Consider the following 17,473-nt stretch of genomic DNA (forward strand, 5'->3'; position numbering starts at 1 on the left):
TCTGAACCCTCCTCCCTCCTCCCTTCCCATACCCTCCCTCTGGGTCGTCCCAGTGCACCAGCCCCAAGCATCCAGTATCATGCATCGGACCTGGACTGGTGACTTGTTTCATATATGATATTATACATGTTTCAATGCCATTCTCCCAAATCATCCTACTCTCTCCCTCTCCCACAGAGTCCAAAAGACTGTCCTATACGTCAGTGTCTCTTTTGCTGTCTCATATACAGGGTTATTGTTACCATCTTTCTAAATTACATATATATGCATTAGTATACTGTATTGGTGTTTTTCTTTCTGGCTTACTTCACTCTGTATAATAGGCTCCAGTTTCATCCACCTCATTAGAACTGATTCAAATGCATTCTTTTTAATGGCTGAGTAATACTCCATTGTGTATATGTACCACTGCTTTCTTATCCATTCATCTGCTGATGGACATCTAGGTTGCTTCCATGTCCTGGCTATTATAAACAGTGCTGTGATGAACATTGGGGTACACGTGTCTCTTTCAATTCTGGTTTCCTCAGTGTGTATGCCCAGCAGTGGGATTGCTGGGTCACAAGTTCTATTTCCAGTTTTTTAAGGAATCTCCACACTGTTCTCCATAGTGGCTGTACTAGTCTGCATTCCCACCAACAGTGTAAGAGGGTTCCCTTTTCTCCACACCCTCTCCAGCATTTATTGCTTGTAGACTTTTGGATTGCAGCCATTCTGACTGGTGTGAAATGGTACCTCATAGTGGTTTTGATTTGCATTTCTCTGATGATGAGTGATGTTGAGCATCTTTTCATGTGTTTGTTAGCCATCTGTATGTCTTCTTTGGAGAAATGTCTATTTAGTTCTTTGGCCCATTTTTTGATTGGGTCATTTATTTTTCTGGAATTGAGCTGTAGGAATTGCTTGTATATTTTTGAGATTAGTTGTTTGTCAGTTGCTTCATTTGCTATTATTTTCTCCCATTCTGAAGGCTGTCTTTTCACCTTGCTTATAGTTTCCTTTGTTGTGCAGAAGCTTTTAAATTTAATTAGGTCCCATTTGTTTATTTTTGCTTTTATTTCCAATATTCTGGGAGGTGGGTCATAGAGGATCCTGCTGTGATGTATGTCAGAGAGTGTTTTGCCTATGTTCTCCTCTAGGAGTTTTATAGTTTCTGGTCTTATGTTTAGATCTTTAATCCATTTTGAGTTTATTTTTGTGTATGGTGTTAGAAGGTGCTCTAGTTTCATTCTTTTACAAGTGGTTGACCAGTTTTCCCAGCACCACTTGTTGAAGAGATTGTCTTTGATCCATTGTATATTCTTGCCTCCTTTGTCAAAGACAAGGTGTCCATAGGTGCGTGGATTTATCTCTGGGCTTTCTATTTTGTTCCATTGATCTATATTTCTGTCTTTGTGCCAGTACCATACTGTCTTGATGACTGTGGCTTTGTAGTAGAGCCTGAGGTCAGGTAGGTTGATTCCTCCAGTTCCATTCTTCTTTCTCAAGATAGCTTTGGCTATTTGAGGTTTTTTGTATTTCCATACAAATTGTGAAATTATTTGTTCTAGCTCTGTGAAGAATACCATTGGTAGCTTGATAGGGATTGCATTGAATCTATAAATTGCTTTGGGTAGTATACTCATTTTCACTATATTGATTCTTCCAATCCATGAACATGGTATATTTCTCCATCTATTAGTGTCCTCTTTGATTTCTTTCACCAGTGTTTTATAGTTTTCTATATATAGGTCTTTAGTTTCTTTAGGTAGATATATTCCTAAGTATTTTATCCTTTTCGTTGCAATGGTGAATGGAATTGTTTCCTTAATTTCTCTTTCTATTCAAGTAGACACTTGTAATATGTTTTATAACATGTTATATTTAAAGAAATATAGAAATAAATAACAAAAACCAGAAGGAAACTCAATTTCCATATGTTAGAATTATGTGAATACATCAACTAGAATAAAAGGAAAGATAAAAGATGGGGAAGGGAAGAGTATTCAGGATAGGAACAATTCTTTTTTGTTTTTTAACAATTCTTACGTCTGTAAAAGAGATCTGGGTGTTACATATTCTCTCAGTCCTAGTTTTGATATGTGCTATCTCTTATTTGATTGGAAAAATGCTGCTTTTCAGGCTACTGCCAGTATTTTAGCATGTAACAGCAAACTGTTTTCCCTTGGGATTGGAAGTGACTTAACACAGCCTCCATCTGCCTGTCTATTTATATTATCTTATATATATCATTATCCTATCATGTTATGTTATGTATATTGCTCTTTTTGATAAAGTGCATATTAATCTTTCAGTTTATATAAAAATTAAATTAACAAAGAGAATATAAAGAAATGCTTGTAGTTTTGGGGAAAATGTGTCTTTATTACACTGAATACATAGCTGTTTCTTTTTCAGTGTTAAGACAGAATGCATGGCAAATGATTCTGTGGAAAGAGGTAAGAATGTATTTTAATGCTTAACTTAGTCATAAGCACCTACCATATTTAAAGCTAACAGATTTTTATCTGTGAAGCATGTCTTTCAAAATCATTATATTGTCCATTTGTTGTTGTTGTTTATGAGGACATAGAGAATCAAAGAGAACGAGCCTCTTGTTCAAAGTTATATGGCCAGGAAGGAGTGAAATGGATCTGAACTTAAGTTGGCCTGGCTAGAGGTCTACACACCTCCACTGTGCCTGGGTGTTACCTCCATGTTGCAGCATGGAACATTTAAAGTCAGTTCAGTTCAGTGCAGTTCATTTACCCAGTCTTGTCCTACTCTTTGCGACCCCATTGACTGAAGCACACTAGGCTTCCTGTCCATCACCAACTCCCGGCGTTTACTCAAACTCATGTCCATTGAGTCAGTGATGCCATCCAACCATCTCATCCTCTGTGGTCACCTCTTCCTGTCTTCAATCTTTCCCAGCATTAGGGTCTTTTCCAATGAGTCAGTTCTTCACATCAGGTGACAAAAGTATTGGAGTTTCAGCTTCAGCATCAGTCCTTCCAATGAATATTCAGGACTAATTTCTTTTAGGATGGACTGGTTGGATCTCATTGCTGTCCAAGGGACTGTCAGGAGTCTTCTCCAACACCACAGTTCAAAAGCATCAATTCTTTGGTGCTCAGCCTTCTTTATGGTCCAACTCTCACATCCATACATGACTACTGGAAAAACCATAGCTTTGACTAGACGGATATTTGTTGGCAAAGTAATATGTCTGCTTTTTAATATGCTGTCTAGGTTGGTCATAGCTTTTCTTCCAAGGAACAAGTATCTTTTAATTTCATGGCTGCAGTCACCATCTGCAGTGATTTTGGAGCACCCCCCACCCCAAATAAAGTCTCTTACTGTTTCCATTGTTTTCCCATCTATTTGCCACGAAGTGATGGGACTGGACGTCATGATCTTTGTTTTTTGAGTGTTGAGTTTTAAGCAAGCTTTTTCACTCTCCTCTTTCACTTTCATCAAGAGGCTCTTTAGTTCCTCTTCGCTTTCTTCCATAAAGGTGGTGTCATCTGCATATCTGAGGTTATTGATATTTCTCCAGCAATCTTGATTCCAACTTGTGCTTCATTCAGCCTGGCATTTCGCATGATGGTACTCTGCCTGTAAGTTAAATAAGCAGGGTGACCATATACAACCTTGATGTACTCCTTTCCCGATTTGGAACCAGTCTGTTGTTCCATGTCCAGTTCTAACTGTTGCTTCTTGACCTGCATACAGATTTCTCAGGAGGCAGGAAAGGTGGTCTGGTATTCCCATCTCTTTAAGAATTTTTCAGACTGTTGTGATCCACACTGTCAAAGGCTTTGTTGTTGACTTAAAGTCAACGGTTCACAACCTGTTGCTGTGGGTACAAGACAGCATTTATATGGAGGATATCACTGAGCAATGAAAGCATCAGGAGATTCAGTTGTTCTAATGTAGGTGGATTTATTAGCATGGCCCTAGGATTTTCATCTTATACTTTTTCTTGAGAATATATGACAGATTTTGCTTTTAATTGTGATTTTAAAAATTCATGCTTCTGTGTTTTCTCTCCTGGTTTAAAAGGTTAATGTTGGTGACATTGTGAAGGCCACCAATGGGCAGTTCCTTCCTGCAGACATGGTCCTGATTTCTTCCAGGTTAGTTATGTTAGTGGGCATTTAAGGAACTTTTGTTATGAAATAGAAATTAAACAAACAAACAAAAAGAAACAAAGGCCTTTTCTTCTTTCAGTCCTTTCACCATCCCTTTATACTGGAGACCAGTGATTGCAAACATTTTCTGTAAAAGGACACATGGCAAATATGTTCAGCTTTGTGGGCCATGCAATCTCTGTTGTAGCTACTCAGCTCTTTTTCTGTACTATCAGAAACAACCAAAGGCAAAGTATAAACAAATAGAATGATTGTGTCCCAGTAAAACTTTATTTATGAAAATAAGCAGGGGCCAGGTTTAGCGTTTGGGTCATAGATTGATGATTAATATTCTATACTTTTATGATCTTTTCTTTCATTTCCCTGGACATATTTTCTTCTATTCTGATTCTTAGGTTAATTCTATCTCTTCTACAGTTTCTATAGATATTCAACAAATCTAAAATATTTTACACTTATTATCTTATTTTATTCTCATGTAATAAAAGGATATATTTTACAATAGAAACAAAAATGATAGGGTACTTAAGAACAGATCTGAGAAAACATATGCGAGTGCTTAATGGAAGACCTAAATGTATGGAGAAATATATCATGTTCTTGGATAGGAAGATTCAATTTTATAAAGATGTCAGTTTCTGCCAGACTGATCTAAAAGCTTACTGCCATTCCAACCAAAATCTCAAACATATTTTAATGGGAATTGATGAGCTGATTATAAATACCTAATTTGTACCTGTGGGATTTGAGCTTGTGCAGGTGACTGAATGATGACTTTCAATGCCATTGAGAGAAGAATCATTATACTTCCCAAGAGAGGGCAAGATGCTCTGCCATGCAGGGTCAAAGGGGAGGCATTGAATTTGGTCAGGAGGCAGAAATGAGAGGGAGAGGAAGCCAAAGTAAGAGCCTTTAGTGAGATTTCTGGAGGAAAGTCAGGGCAGGACAGAGTGAACCATTTAGGACTGCTTAAGCTCTATGGCAGAAAGTGAAGAGGAACTAAAAAACCTCTGGATGAAGGTGAAAGAGGAGAGTGAAAAAGTTGGCTTAAAACTCAACATTCAGAAAATGAAGATCATGGCCTCTGGTCCCATCACTTCAGGGAAATAGATGGGGAAACAGTGGAAACAGTGTCAGACTTTATTTTTGGGGGCTCCAAAACCACTGCAGATGGTGACTGCAGCCATGAAATTAAAAGACGCTTACTCCTTGGAAGGAAAGTTATGACCAACCTAGATAGCATATTGAAAAGAAGAGACATTACTTTGCCAACAAAGGTCCATCTAGTCAAGGCTATGGTTTTTCTAGTGGTCATGTATGGATGTGAGAGTTGGACTGTGAAGAAAGCTGAGCGCCAAAGAATTGATGCTTTTGAACTGTGGTGTTGGAGAAGACTCTTGAGAGTCCCTTGGACTGCAAGGAGATCCAACCAGTCCCTTCTGAAGGAGATCAGCCCTGGGATTTCTTTGGAAGGAATGATGCTAAAGCTGAAACTCCAGTACTTTGGCCACCTCATGCGAAGAGTTGACTCATTGGAAAAGACTCTGATGCTGGGAGGGATTGGGGGCAGGAGGAGAAGGGGATGACAGAGGATGAGATGGCTGGATGGCATCACTGACTCGATGGACGTGAGTCTCAGTGAACTCCAGGAGTTGGTGATGGACAGGGAGGCCTGGCGTGCTGCGATTCATGGGGTTGCAAAGAGTCGGACACGACTGAGCGACTGAACTGAACTGAAGCTCTAATACTTTGGCCACTTGATGCTAAGAGCCAACTCATTGGAAAAGACCCTGATTCTGGGAAAGATTGAGGGCAAGATGAGAAGGGGTCAACAGAGGATGAGCTGGTTGGATGGCATCATCGACTCAATGGACATGAGTTTGAGCAAACTCCAGGAAATAGTGAAGGACAGGGAAGCCTGGCCTGCTGCAGTCCAGAGTCATGAAAAGTTGGACTGGAACTAGCAACTGAACAGCAAAACAGTCTTGGCTTATTCTGCTGGGCTCTGGGCTATAGGTCTCCTGTTTCCGGGTACCAGGCCCCGGGATGATTTAGGGCACAAGTGTGTGATAGTTAGATAAAGTAGGTGTTTAGGGAGCATAGACTCCGGATTGGTTGGTTTGCACATGACGGCACACTCCTGGTAGAGCCCTACTCTGTCTCTAAGGATCAATTGCCCTTGACAGTTGCAGTCTCTCTCCAGCCAACATGATTTGTAAGATGTCAAGACATCATAAGATATAGAAATTCAAAGACAATGTTAATAGAAATGTATTTGGAAGAGCAAAGGGCTGACAACAGTCAAGGCACTTATGAATAGGAATAAAGACTCAGACAGAGAGAGCAAACTCAAAGCAGGGGAAGAAGAGGGTAGGATAAATTGAGAGAGGAGCTTGAAATATATACTTAACCATGGGGCTTCCCAAGTGGCATTAGCAGTAAAGAACCCACCTGCCAATGCAGGAGACGTAAGAGATGTGGGTTTGTTCCCTGTATCGGGAAGATCCCTTGGAGAAGGAAATGGCAGCCCACTCCAGTGTTCTTGCCTGGAGAATGCCATAGACAGAGGAACCTGGCAGGCTATAGTCCATAGGGTTACAAAGAGTCAGACATGACTGAAGCAACTTAGCACACATGTGTAAAATAGATAGGTAATGGGAAGTTGCTCTGTAACACAGGGAGCTCAGCTTGGTGCTCTGTGACAACCTAAAGGGGGTGAGATGGGTTGGTGGGAGGCAGGTTCAAGGGGGGAGGGGACATGTGTATACCTGTGGCTGATGCATGTTGATGTATGGAAGAAATCAATGCAACATTGTAAAACAATTATCCTCCAATTAAAAATAAATTTAGAAAAGAATAATTTGAGGGTAGTTGTCTGACTTCACTTAAAGAGATGATTTTCAATTTGTAGCAGTTTAGATGGGTTAATATTGGCACAGGAACACAAAAACTAGAATCATGGGAGGTAATACAGAATCCAGAAACACATCTGTACGTGTTGGAGCTTTGATGTGCGACAGTGGTGGCACTCTGCTTCAGTGGTAACAGGAGTTAGAGTTAGTTGCTCAGTCATGTCTGACTCTTTTGTGACCCCATGGACTGTAGTCTGCCAGTCTCCTCTGTCCATGGAATTCTCCAGGCAGTAGTACTGGAATGGGTTGTCATGCCCTCCTCCAGGGGATCTTCCCAACTCAGGGATCGATCCCAGGACTCCTGCACTGCAGGCAGATTATTTACCATCTGAACCACCAGGGAAGTCAGTGGTAACAGGACGGGCTGTTAAATAGTAATGTTTTGGAACTGGTTACCCACACAGCAAAAAGTGAAATTCCTTTCTACACAGAAACCAACCGTAGGGAATTCCCTGACGGCCCAGTGATTAGGACTCTTGGGCTTGTGGGATCAGACTGCTGAAATCCACTGGCAAGGTGGTGGTCGTGGTCCTTTCTGTTCTGAAGAATCCTTACTGATGTAGACCATATTTCATGGTTACAGTTATTGGGAAATTAATTTGTTTGAGAGATGTTGATTCAATATCATTCGTTTTATTTTCTTTAGTGAACCTCAGGCAACATGTTTTGTTGCAACATCTAATCTGGATGGAGAGACGAATCTAAAAATACGGCAGGTAAAGACACCTTTATTTACCTATTTGGCTGCACCTGGTCCAAGCTGCGGCACCTGAACTCTTAGTTGCGGCACATGGGATCTAGTTCCCTGACCAGGGATGGAAACTGTGCCCCCTGCATTGGGAGCCCAGAGTCTCAGACACTGGACCACCAGGGAAGTCCTGAGATGTCTTTCTAATTCCTAACTTTATACTTGAGTCCACAGTGTCGAGTTTTGCCATGTACAAAACTTACTTTTTTTTCATGGTGAAAATGGTCTCACCACTAATAAATGGATGTAATTTATCCTCATGAGATATTTAGAAGGTTCTTTCAAAAGAATAAGCAAGAACTACATGAATGTGTCACTCACTACTGCAAGAAAAATCATAGTGTATAAAATTCAGGTCATAAAGGATGACACACATTTATGCATTTTGTTTTGAGTTTGATATTTCTGCTGGTGATTTGATGATAAAACTGTCCTGACTAAATATAACTAGATCAAAGTGTGTTACTCACTCAGTCATGTCCAACTGTTTGGCACCCTGTGGACTGTAGCCTACCAGGGTCCTCTGTCCATGGAATTCTCCAGGCAAGAATACTGGAGTGGGTAAGCAATTCCCTTCTCCAGGGGATCTTCCCAACCCAGGGACTGAACCCAGGTCTCCTGCATTGCAGGCAGATTCTTTACTGGCTAAGCCACCAGGGAAGTTGTCCATAACCAGATTAAAAGGGAATATAAATGAACACTGGGTGATCTTATATACCATTGCTTTTAAAACTACCATTTGAACTTTAGATTAGCATGTGATTATGAGTGGGCAGGAGAAGGCAATGGCACCCCACTCCAGTACTCTTGCCTGGAAAACCCCATGGATGGAGGAGCCTGGTGGGCTGCAGTCCATGGGGTCGCAAAGAGTCGGACACGACTGAGCGACTTCCCTTTCACCTTTCACTTTCATGCATTGGAGAAGGAAATGGCAACCCACTCCAGTGTTCTTGCCTGGAGAATCCCAGGGATGGGGGAATCTGGTGGGCCTCTGTCTATGGGGTCACACAGAGTCGGACACGACTGAAGTGACTTAGCAGCAGCAGCAGTAGCATGAGTGGGCAGAAGCAGTGTTCAATTATCTTTTCAGTAATGGAAAAAAGGGCATTGATCTTTGCTCTGTTAGTTTGCTTAAGTAAGGAAGTCCCTGGTTTTATATTTGATTATTTGCATGTCTGTTGCTATCTTTACTGCAAACTTTAATTTGATTTGAAAATAGAAAACGGGTTTAGAATTTGTTAAATCTATCATCTTTGTAAAAGTAATTGAGAAAATGAGTTTATTTTGCCTCCGTCACTTTCCAAATTCCACCTTTGTCTTCAGTGCTAATCATAGTAATAGTTTGGTACCTACCTGATTTTTAAAAAATTCAATTACAGACTTCTGTTTCTGGGAAGATGGAGTAGACATTGTTTTACCTATTTTTTCCTGCCAAGTACAACTAAAGACTTTGGCTTTTATATAAAAAACAAACATAAGACTCTGAAAAACTGAGAGAAGAAGCCAGATAGCAGGACCTTGCGACCCTGGGAACAATGTGATGGCGAATTCCCTGTTCTTTCTTTGGCCTCATTTATCTCAGGGTTCACATAGTCAAAGCTGTGGTTTTCCCAGTAGTCACACACGGATGTGATGGTTGCATAATAATGAAAGTTGAGCACTGAAGAATTGATGCTTTTGAACTATGGTGTTAGAGAAGAATGTTCAGAGTCCCTTGGACAGCAAGGAGATCAAACCAGTCAATCTTAAAGGAAATGAACCCTGAATATTCATTGGAAGGACAGATGCTGAAGCTTCAATACTTTGGCCACCTGGTGCAAAGAGCTGACTCATTGAAAAGACCCTGATGCTGGGAAAGATTGAAGGCAAAAGGAGAAGAGGGTGGCATAGGATGAGGTGGTTAGATAGCACCACCAACTCAATAGACATGAATTTGAGCAAACTCCAGGAGATAGGAAAGATATTCCTTCCAATGAACATTCAGGGTTCATTTCCTTTAGGATTAGGAGACCATGTGGACAGTAGTAATAACAAGGCATTGCAACCCATTTAAGCCAGGAAGGTGTTGTTGAAGGTCTACAGGGTGATCAGGGCTCTCACCCTTGCCCAGCTATAACTGACCACCCCCCCACCCCAACTTGGACATCAAAAGAGGTAAGTTTGCAACTTGTATGCTTATCCCCCATCATACAGTAATGAGACAGCACTTTCATCCCCTGTCAGAGAGGTGCCAGAGGAAGCCAGCTAAGGTTTAAATGATGTCTAGTATCTCGGAGAAGGCAATGGCACCCCAATCCAGTACTCCTGCCTGGAAAATGCCATGGACTGCATCGCTAAGAGTCGGATACGACTGAGCGACTTCACTTTCACTTTTCACTTTCATGCATTGGAGAAGGAAATGGCAACCCACTCCAGTGTTCTTGCCTGGAGAATCCCAGGGACCAGGGAGCCTGGTGGGCTGCCGTCTATGGGGTCACACAGAGTCGGACACAACTGCAGTGACTTAGTAGCAGCAGCAGTATATCGTAACATAATACATGTAACAGGCAAGCTGTCTGGTTTCAGTCAAAATTTATTCATCATACCCCAAACCAGAAGGATCTCAAACTAAATGAAAAATGACAACCCATGATGCTAACACCAAAATAACAAAAAATGTAAGCATTATCTGACAGAGACACTACAGGGGACATTAGAAAAAAGGCTTTCATGAGCAATGACAAAAATGCTTGAAACAAAAGTCTCAGCAAAAAAACAGTCTCAGCAAGGAAATTTGGAAATTTAAAAACTTAAAAATACAATAACTAACCCCCTTTCCCCCACAGACACACACAAAGCAACCCCCAAAGCAACCCACCAACCAAATGAAAAAAGCTCAGGGGTTGGGCTCAACAGCAGAATGTAAGGGCTGGAGAAAAGAATCTGTGAATTGAAAGATAACACAATAGAAACTACCTAATTTAAACAACAAAGAAAGAAGATGAAAAAAAAAATGAACACAGATGTATTTGTTCTTGTTGGGGGCTTTCCTAGTGGCTCATACAGTGAAGAATCTGCTGCAATGCAGGAGACCTGACTCAGTCCCTCGTTGGGAAAGATCCCCTGGAGAAGGGATGGCTACCCACTCCAGTATTCTTGCCTGGAGAATTCCATAGACAGAGGAACCTGGTGGGCTACAGTCCATGGGGTCACAAAGAGTTGAACACAACTGAGTGACTAACACTTTCATTACACTTTTCATTCTGTTCTCTTTCTGATTTAAAGAATTTCTTCATGCACTTTCGGTACATAAGAATAGGTATATCAATTGTATGTGTTGCAAATGTCTTCTTCAGGTTGGTAACTAGCTTTCAGACTTTATTTAAGGTACCTTTGAAGGGAAGTTCATCCCAAACTGTTTCAATGTAGGTCCTTGAGTGTCAAAACTTTTAATACTTTGTATGCATGCCTGAGAATATTTGTACTAAACTTTCAAATTTATTTGAAATTAGAAAGTTGTAACATTCTAGATTCAAAGGTCTCTTAATTAAGTACTTAAAATAAAATCCTCTGTCTTTAAGTATTTCCTATTGTTAGACTAATGACAATTTGATTCCAAATTCTTTTGGAGGTGATCTGCCTTTTCTCTCTGGAAGGCTGAGATCATCTCATTGGAATGAGGCATTTTCTCGATGAGTGATTCTCAAAGTGTGATCCTTGGACCAGCAGCGTCACCATCCTGTTAGAGTTGTTAGAAATGCAAGTTTTGGTGCCTTACCCCAGACCCACTGAATAAAAAAACTCTGGGGGCACAGCCCTGCAATCTGTACTTTAACATGACTCTAGGTGAGTCTGATGCACACAGAAGTTTGGAATCATTGTTCTAGATCCTTGCTAGTCAGAGTGTGAGCCACAGTTGAGCATCATCAGTTGTAGGCATAAATCTATCAAATACTATATGGTGTTTGATTGTGATAATTATAATTTCACTTCAAGGCGATGGAAACTAAACTTTCATACCTCTTTTGATCTCACTAAAATTATTTGCAAAATGTTGGTATGGCAAAGCCTTCTAGCAAAGTTTATGTTAGTGTTTGATATAATTTTTTTTTTTGTTTGGTAAGTGCAATACATTTTCAGACACTGACTTTCATAATATTCTTTTATTAGCCATTATGGCAACCCTCTCCAATATTCTTGCCTGGGAAATCCTATGGACAGAGGAGCCTGGTGGGCTACCATCCATGGCATCGCAAAGAGTTGGACATGACTGAGCGACAGAACGACAACAACGAGACATTGAACTTTGCCATGAAAATTCTGTTTTCATTTTTTCCTGTGATTTTATTTTGTAGGCTTTATCAGAAACAGCTACCATGAAAACAGAAAAGCAATTGTCAAACCTATCTGGAAAAATAAAATGTGAAGAGCCTAATTTTCATTTCAACAGTTTTGCGGGAACTTTATACCTAAATGAGAAAAGGTATCATTTTTTTTTCCTTCTTAAACATTTTTTTGTCCACTTAGTCTTTCCTGACAATTACTTTTATAGTCACTCTAAGTATAAAGAATGTTTTACTCTCTAAAATTTTTAAGCTACATATCTTTGGAATGGTGAGAAATGGATAACAAAGCAATTTTTTCCTGTGCTGTTTTAGAAATAGATACTTTCTTTGAAGACACATTTGTTTTTATTGCTATTTGTCCAGAAAGTTGAACTTGACAAAAGAAATTTATATATATGGTGAAAGTCTAGGTTTGTTTGCCTTGTGAAAAGAAAAAGTTCTGTGGTAATTTACTAATACTCTTTTTATTTTTTTTAGCCCCATTTCAATTGGGCCTGACCAGGTCTTGCTGAGAGGCACACAGCTTAAAAATACTGAGTGGATCCTGGGCATAGTCGTTTACACTGGATTTGAAACGAAATTCATGCAGGTAAATAATCTACGGTGACAAATAGCATTGCCCCAAGTCACAACATTTTGTGTTTTTAGGAACCCTAGGACTTTGGATTTTGAGATGATAGATCTGCTATGTGGATATGTTTCCCGTGAACTAGAGGCTGATGCTTCAAGAAGCGAGATGGAAAACCATGGGCACACTTTCAGTCCATCCATGATGTGGCCAAAGATGTTGTACTTTTTAACCATTGCAGTTTTGACCTCCTTCACCATCAAACTGTAATTCACCTGTCTTGCTTGTTTTTGGTCCTTTTTGGTGTGTGGTTTCCTGCTATCATGCAGAATGCGGTCAAGTCACCCCTCAAGAGATCCAAGGTGGAGAAGGTGACCAACATGCAGATCCTGGTGTTGTTCCTGCTGCTCTTGGTCATGTCCTTGGTGAGCTGTGTGGGAGCCATATACTGGAAAGACAGATACAGAGCAGAGCCCTGGTACATCGGGAAGAGCGGTAAGTGTCAGAGCATGGGAGGAAAACGCCACTTTTGTAAGTTACTTCTCACGTTTTCATTTAAAAGGGACGGCTCTCGTTCTAACTGGAGGTTGGTCCTTTGCTTTATTTGTTTGTTTTCAGAAACTGAAGGTTAATGAGTTTTAGAAATAGAACATTTCCTTCTTAAGATTTTTTGGGAAAGATTACATGCCAGTGTCATGTAATCCTGGCATTCTGGAATGAAGCAGAGAGAGGGGGCAGACAGAGGCATGAGATGGAGTCAGATGGAGGAGGCCCACACCCTTGCATCTGTCGTGCAGTCACCAGAAGGGCTCGGACAAGGTGTTCACTTCCCTGAGCATTGCTTTCCTCCTTTGAAAGGGGACAGTAGCTGCCTCCTTCAGTCACTGCAGGGCTCTGTGTACAGTGAGTGGTGACAAGGAGCTCCGAGGGGACTCAGCAGCCAGAGTGGCCTTCTGTCAGTAAGAGGTTTAAAGGTGAACTTATAGGGATTTGGCATGAAAAGTTCAGCAGTTTTGATTCTGTCTTTCTGTGTTTTCAGGGCAAACCATCTTACAGCTTTCCACCTTTTCTAATCTGTCACCTGAGGATTCTGTGTTGCTCTAACTTCCCCTGAGAGGACCTGTTTGCGAGCATTTTACAACTTCCTTTGTGTTCAGTTAGAACTCCTTCCTCCCATAATTCAACTATGTAAATTTAATGTGTAAGTCTGAGATGCAAGTTGTCAGGAAGACATATATAAGGCAGTGCATATAGATCCTCTGAACAATTTCTAGATATTTTTAAGTAAAATATCTTTTACTTCTTTCCCTGGGTTTTAAAAAATCATTATAATAATTATCTCTTTAGCTTCAAATCTACAGTTGTTGTTGTTACTTTAGTCCCTAAGTCATGTCCGACTCTTTTGCAACTCCATGGACTATATAGCCCACCAGGCTCCTCTGTCCATGGGACTTCCCAGACAAGAATACTGGAAAGGGTTGTCATTTACTTCTCCAGGGGAATCTTCCTGCCCCAGGGATCAAACCTGGGTCTCTTGTATTGGCAGGCAGGTCCTTTACCACTGAGCCACCAGGGAAGCCCTCAAACCTACTGTTACATTAGATTAAAAAGTCCTCCTCATCAGCCCCTCCATATCTTCTGTGTTTAGCAACGTCCTCTCTTCAATGCTTTGCTTACCGCCTTTTCTAAGACCTATTTTTGTGCCTCCAACTTTGTGTTTTGCTGCTACACACCTCACAGAGCTTGTCCCGCTGTAGTTCCTGACTCCTCCCACTTTCTCAAGCTACATCTGAGTTCTCTGAGGGCAGGATCTAAGTCTTGTTAGAACTTGTATCCCCATGCTTCTATGCACCCTGTTACATAGTTGATTGGTACTTAGCTAATATTTTAAAAACTATTTTATATCTGTGTCCACTTAATTATACTCTTAATAATAATTTCCATGGAGAAAAATTCCACAATTTTAAAAAGTAATAATGAGAACACAGATAAATAAAGATATCGCCTGAAGCTGCAACGTGGTTCCTCTAATTTTTCTTCCGCAGATTATGACTATCACAGCTTTGGGTTTGACCTTTTGGTGTTCATCATCTTGTACCACAATCTCATCCCTATTAGTCTGCTGGTCACTCTGGAAATTGTGAAGTACATTCAGGCCCTGTTTATAAACTGGGTGAGTAGTAAATTCAGGAAATTAAGACAGTTCTCTCTTGGGTTATGGCTTTGGTTTTGAGAATCAGTGTGACTGAGTCCTTGTGGTGGGGCCAGTGCAGCTGACAGGCCAAGAGCCAAGGCTGACTCAGCAGTGCCTGGACGCCTTTGACTCGCTCTTGAGGACACATTTTCCCTATATATATATTTTCCAGACAATCAGAAATATTTAAGAGATAGAGGCTTAGTAGCAAGTGTAGAGAAACAGTCCACTGTTAAAACTTAAGATACTCACAAAGGAGAGTCCAATAGACTTACAATAGATTTACAGAGCTTGGCAAGCATGACAGAAACAATGGCATTTCAGCATTCCTTCAAATTAAGAAAAATATTTCTTAGGTGACAACCATGTATTGACTGAAGTTGATACTTTGTCAGCTGTGACTGAACAGATTTTTAAATCTGTGTGTAGGGTTGTCACTTTTAGTTTTTTTTTTTGTCTTCATATTGTTCTTTTTTCATTGGAGTATAGTTGATTTATAATATTGTGTTAGTTTCAGGCATATGGCACACAGTAATTCATAGTAGTTTGCATTTGCTGATCTGTATTATTATTTTTTTTAACTTGAGGACAATTGCTTTACACTGTTGTGTTGGTTTCTTCTTTGAAATAAAATTCTTTCTGGATGTCACCTTAACAGGATCCTCCCAATATGTTGATGAACTACCATCATTTGAACGGGAGTATTATTTTAGCAACCACAAAATTAGACAAAGGGCCCTCACATATGTTCTCATCTGATCTTTGCAGTAGCTCTGAGTAGTGCCAGGAGGGAGGTCCCTGTTACTACCCTTATCTGATAGACGTAGTAACTGAGACACACTTAAGGCCACGCAGCGTGCCTAAGGCACAGCCAGGATTGAAAGCCGCATCTATGGCTTTGCTTCTCCTGAATCGACTCTGCCAACCCGTGTGTAAAACTAGCATATATGTGTCCCAAACCAAGTATTCTGGACTCTCCACTGTGAATTCTTTGTAAATGTCAAGCACATGAGAAGATCAGTGGCAGTATGGGCTTCCTGGAGAAGTTTTGAGCCTAGTTCTGTCTGTGTGGCTTGGCTATTTTGTTTGTTTCCTGCAGGATGAAGATATGCATTTTAAGGGAAGTAATGTCTATGCCATGGCCAGAACATCCAATCTTAATGAAGAGCTTGGGCAGGTGAGGGCCCCTCCAGGGCTGGGCAGTGTGACAGGAGCGCCGTGGGAGGTGGGTCTAGGGAGAGCGTGTGCAGAGCTGAAAGGCCAGATTTAGCCATGAGCTAGAGGTGATATGGGGCTTCCCCAGTGTCTTAGTGGTAAAGAATATGCCTGCAATGTAAGAGACCCAGGTTCAATCTCTGGGTCGGGAAGACCCCCTGCAGAAGGGCATGGCAACCCACACCAGTATTCTTGCCTGGGAAATCCCATGGATAGAGGAGCCCGGCAGGCTATAGTCCATGGGGTCACAAAGAGTCGGACATGACTGAAGTGACTGAGCATGCACATAGATAATGTGACACCCTTGTGAAGCTTTAGAAATATAATTTGTTCCAATTCATAATATTGCCTAATGGGTTACAAGTAGAACACATCTGATACAGGTTATTATGTGCTTATGAAAGAGTGAAAGAGCTGGGGGGCAGGTAGGAAAAGCCACTGGGGGCTCCCAGGGCTTCAGGAACTTCCAGGGAGCCACAGGGACCCTGGAATCTGGGGGATGGCTGGGTTTCTGCTTCTTTAAGGCAGGTGACTCATAGGGGTGCATCCACAGGCTGCTGTGAAATTTCACACCAGCCAAATCCATGCATCTGCCCACAGCTCCCAGAAGGGAAGCAGTAGAGCTTCTGGATCTTCACTGAAAATGTCTTTCAATGGTGGAATCTAATCTGCAGACCAGAGAAACGTAGCCTTGGGCCTCTAGACCCTGCCTTAGAATAGACAGGCGGGAATGATGCCCAGTTACCAACAGACAGTTGTTGGTTGCCTTTTAGATGACAATGGCATCTTTACAAGTTTAAATGCAGTTTTAAAAACTCCCAAGATTATTTGTCAATTATACTATTAATATAATGAAGCTGAAAAAAAAGCAACAACTCTCACAGTTGTATAGAACTTGAAGGAAGAAAGACTTGTAATTGTTACTTTTTTCTATCTACTTTTTGTTCTGTCTCTATATATGTATTTACTAGATTATGATTTTCTACCTTTCAATTAAGTAAAGGCCACATATAAACCATGGTAAAAGGCAGAATTTTGAAGTTAAACATCATGAATGTGAATCCTGGTTTCATCATTTACCAGCATAGACAAAGATACTTCTGGAGAGGGAAATAGCAAGCTACTCCAGTATTCTTGCCTGGGAAATCCCATGGACAGAAGAGCCTGTGGGCTACAAAAATCCATGGGGTCGAGAAGAGCTGGACATGACTGAGCATGCATGGATGCACAGGCACCACAAGAAAAGAAAATTACAGGTCAATATCCCTTATAAACTCAGATGCAAAAATCATCAACAAAATATTAGCAGATCAAATTCAACATTAATAAAGGACCATACATCATGATTATTTATTCTAGGAATGCAAGACTGGTTCAG

At 40.8% G+C, this 17,473-nt stretch overlaps 1 protein-coding gene across 1 annotated transcript in view; it reads left to right on the top strand.

Annotated features, from left to right (window-relative positions):
• The window catches only part of LOC113902098 (phospholipid-transporting ATPase IB-like), a 100,837-nt gene that overhangs the window by 22,433 nt on the left and 60,931 nt on the right, over positions 1–17,473 (top strand). Inside the window, exons 6-13 of the mRNA XM_027557070.1 lie at positions 2,398–2,438; positions 4,045–4,118; positions 7,692–7,761; positions 12,128–12,255; positions 12,596–12,707; positions 13,016–13,181; positions 14,732–14,859; positions 15,980–16,057. Coding sequence (XP_027412871.1) covers positions 2,398–2,438; positions 4,045–4,118; positions 7,692–7,761; positions 12,128–12,255; positions 12,596–12,707; positions 13,016–13,181; positions 14,732–14,859; positions 15,980–16,057 — 797 coding nt within the window. The remainder of the gene's footprint in view (positions 1–2,397; positions 2,439–4,044; positions 4,119–7,691; positions 7,762–12,127; positions 12,256–12,595; positions 12,708–13,015; positions 13,182–14,731; positions 14,860–15,979; positions 16,058–17,473) is intronic.

This window comes from Bos indicus x Bos taurus, chromosome 12 (genome assembly GCF_003369695.1).
Source record: "Bos indicus x Bos taurus breed Angus x Brahman F1 hybrid chromosome 12, Bos_hybrid_MaternalHap_v2.0, whole genome shotgun sequence".
NCBI lineage: Eukaryota > Metazoa > Chordata > Mammalia > Artiodactyla > Bovidae > Bos > Bos indicus x Bos taurus.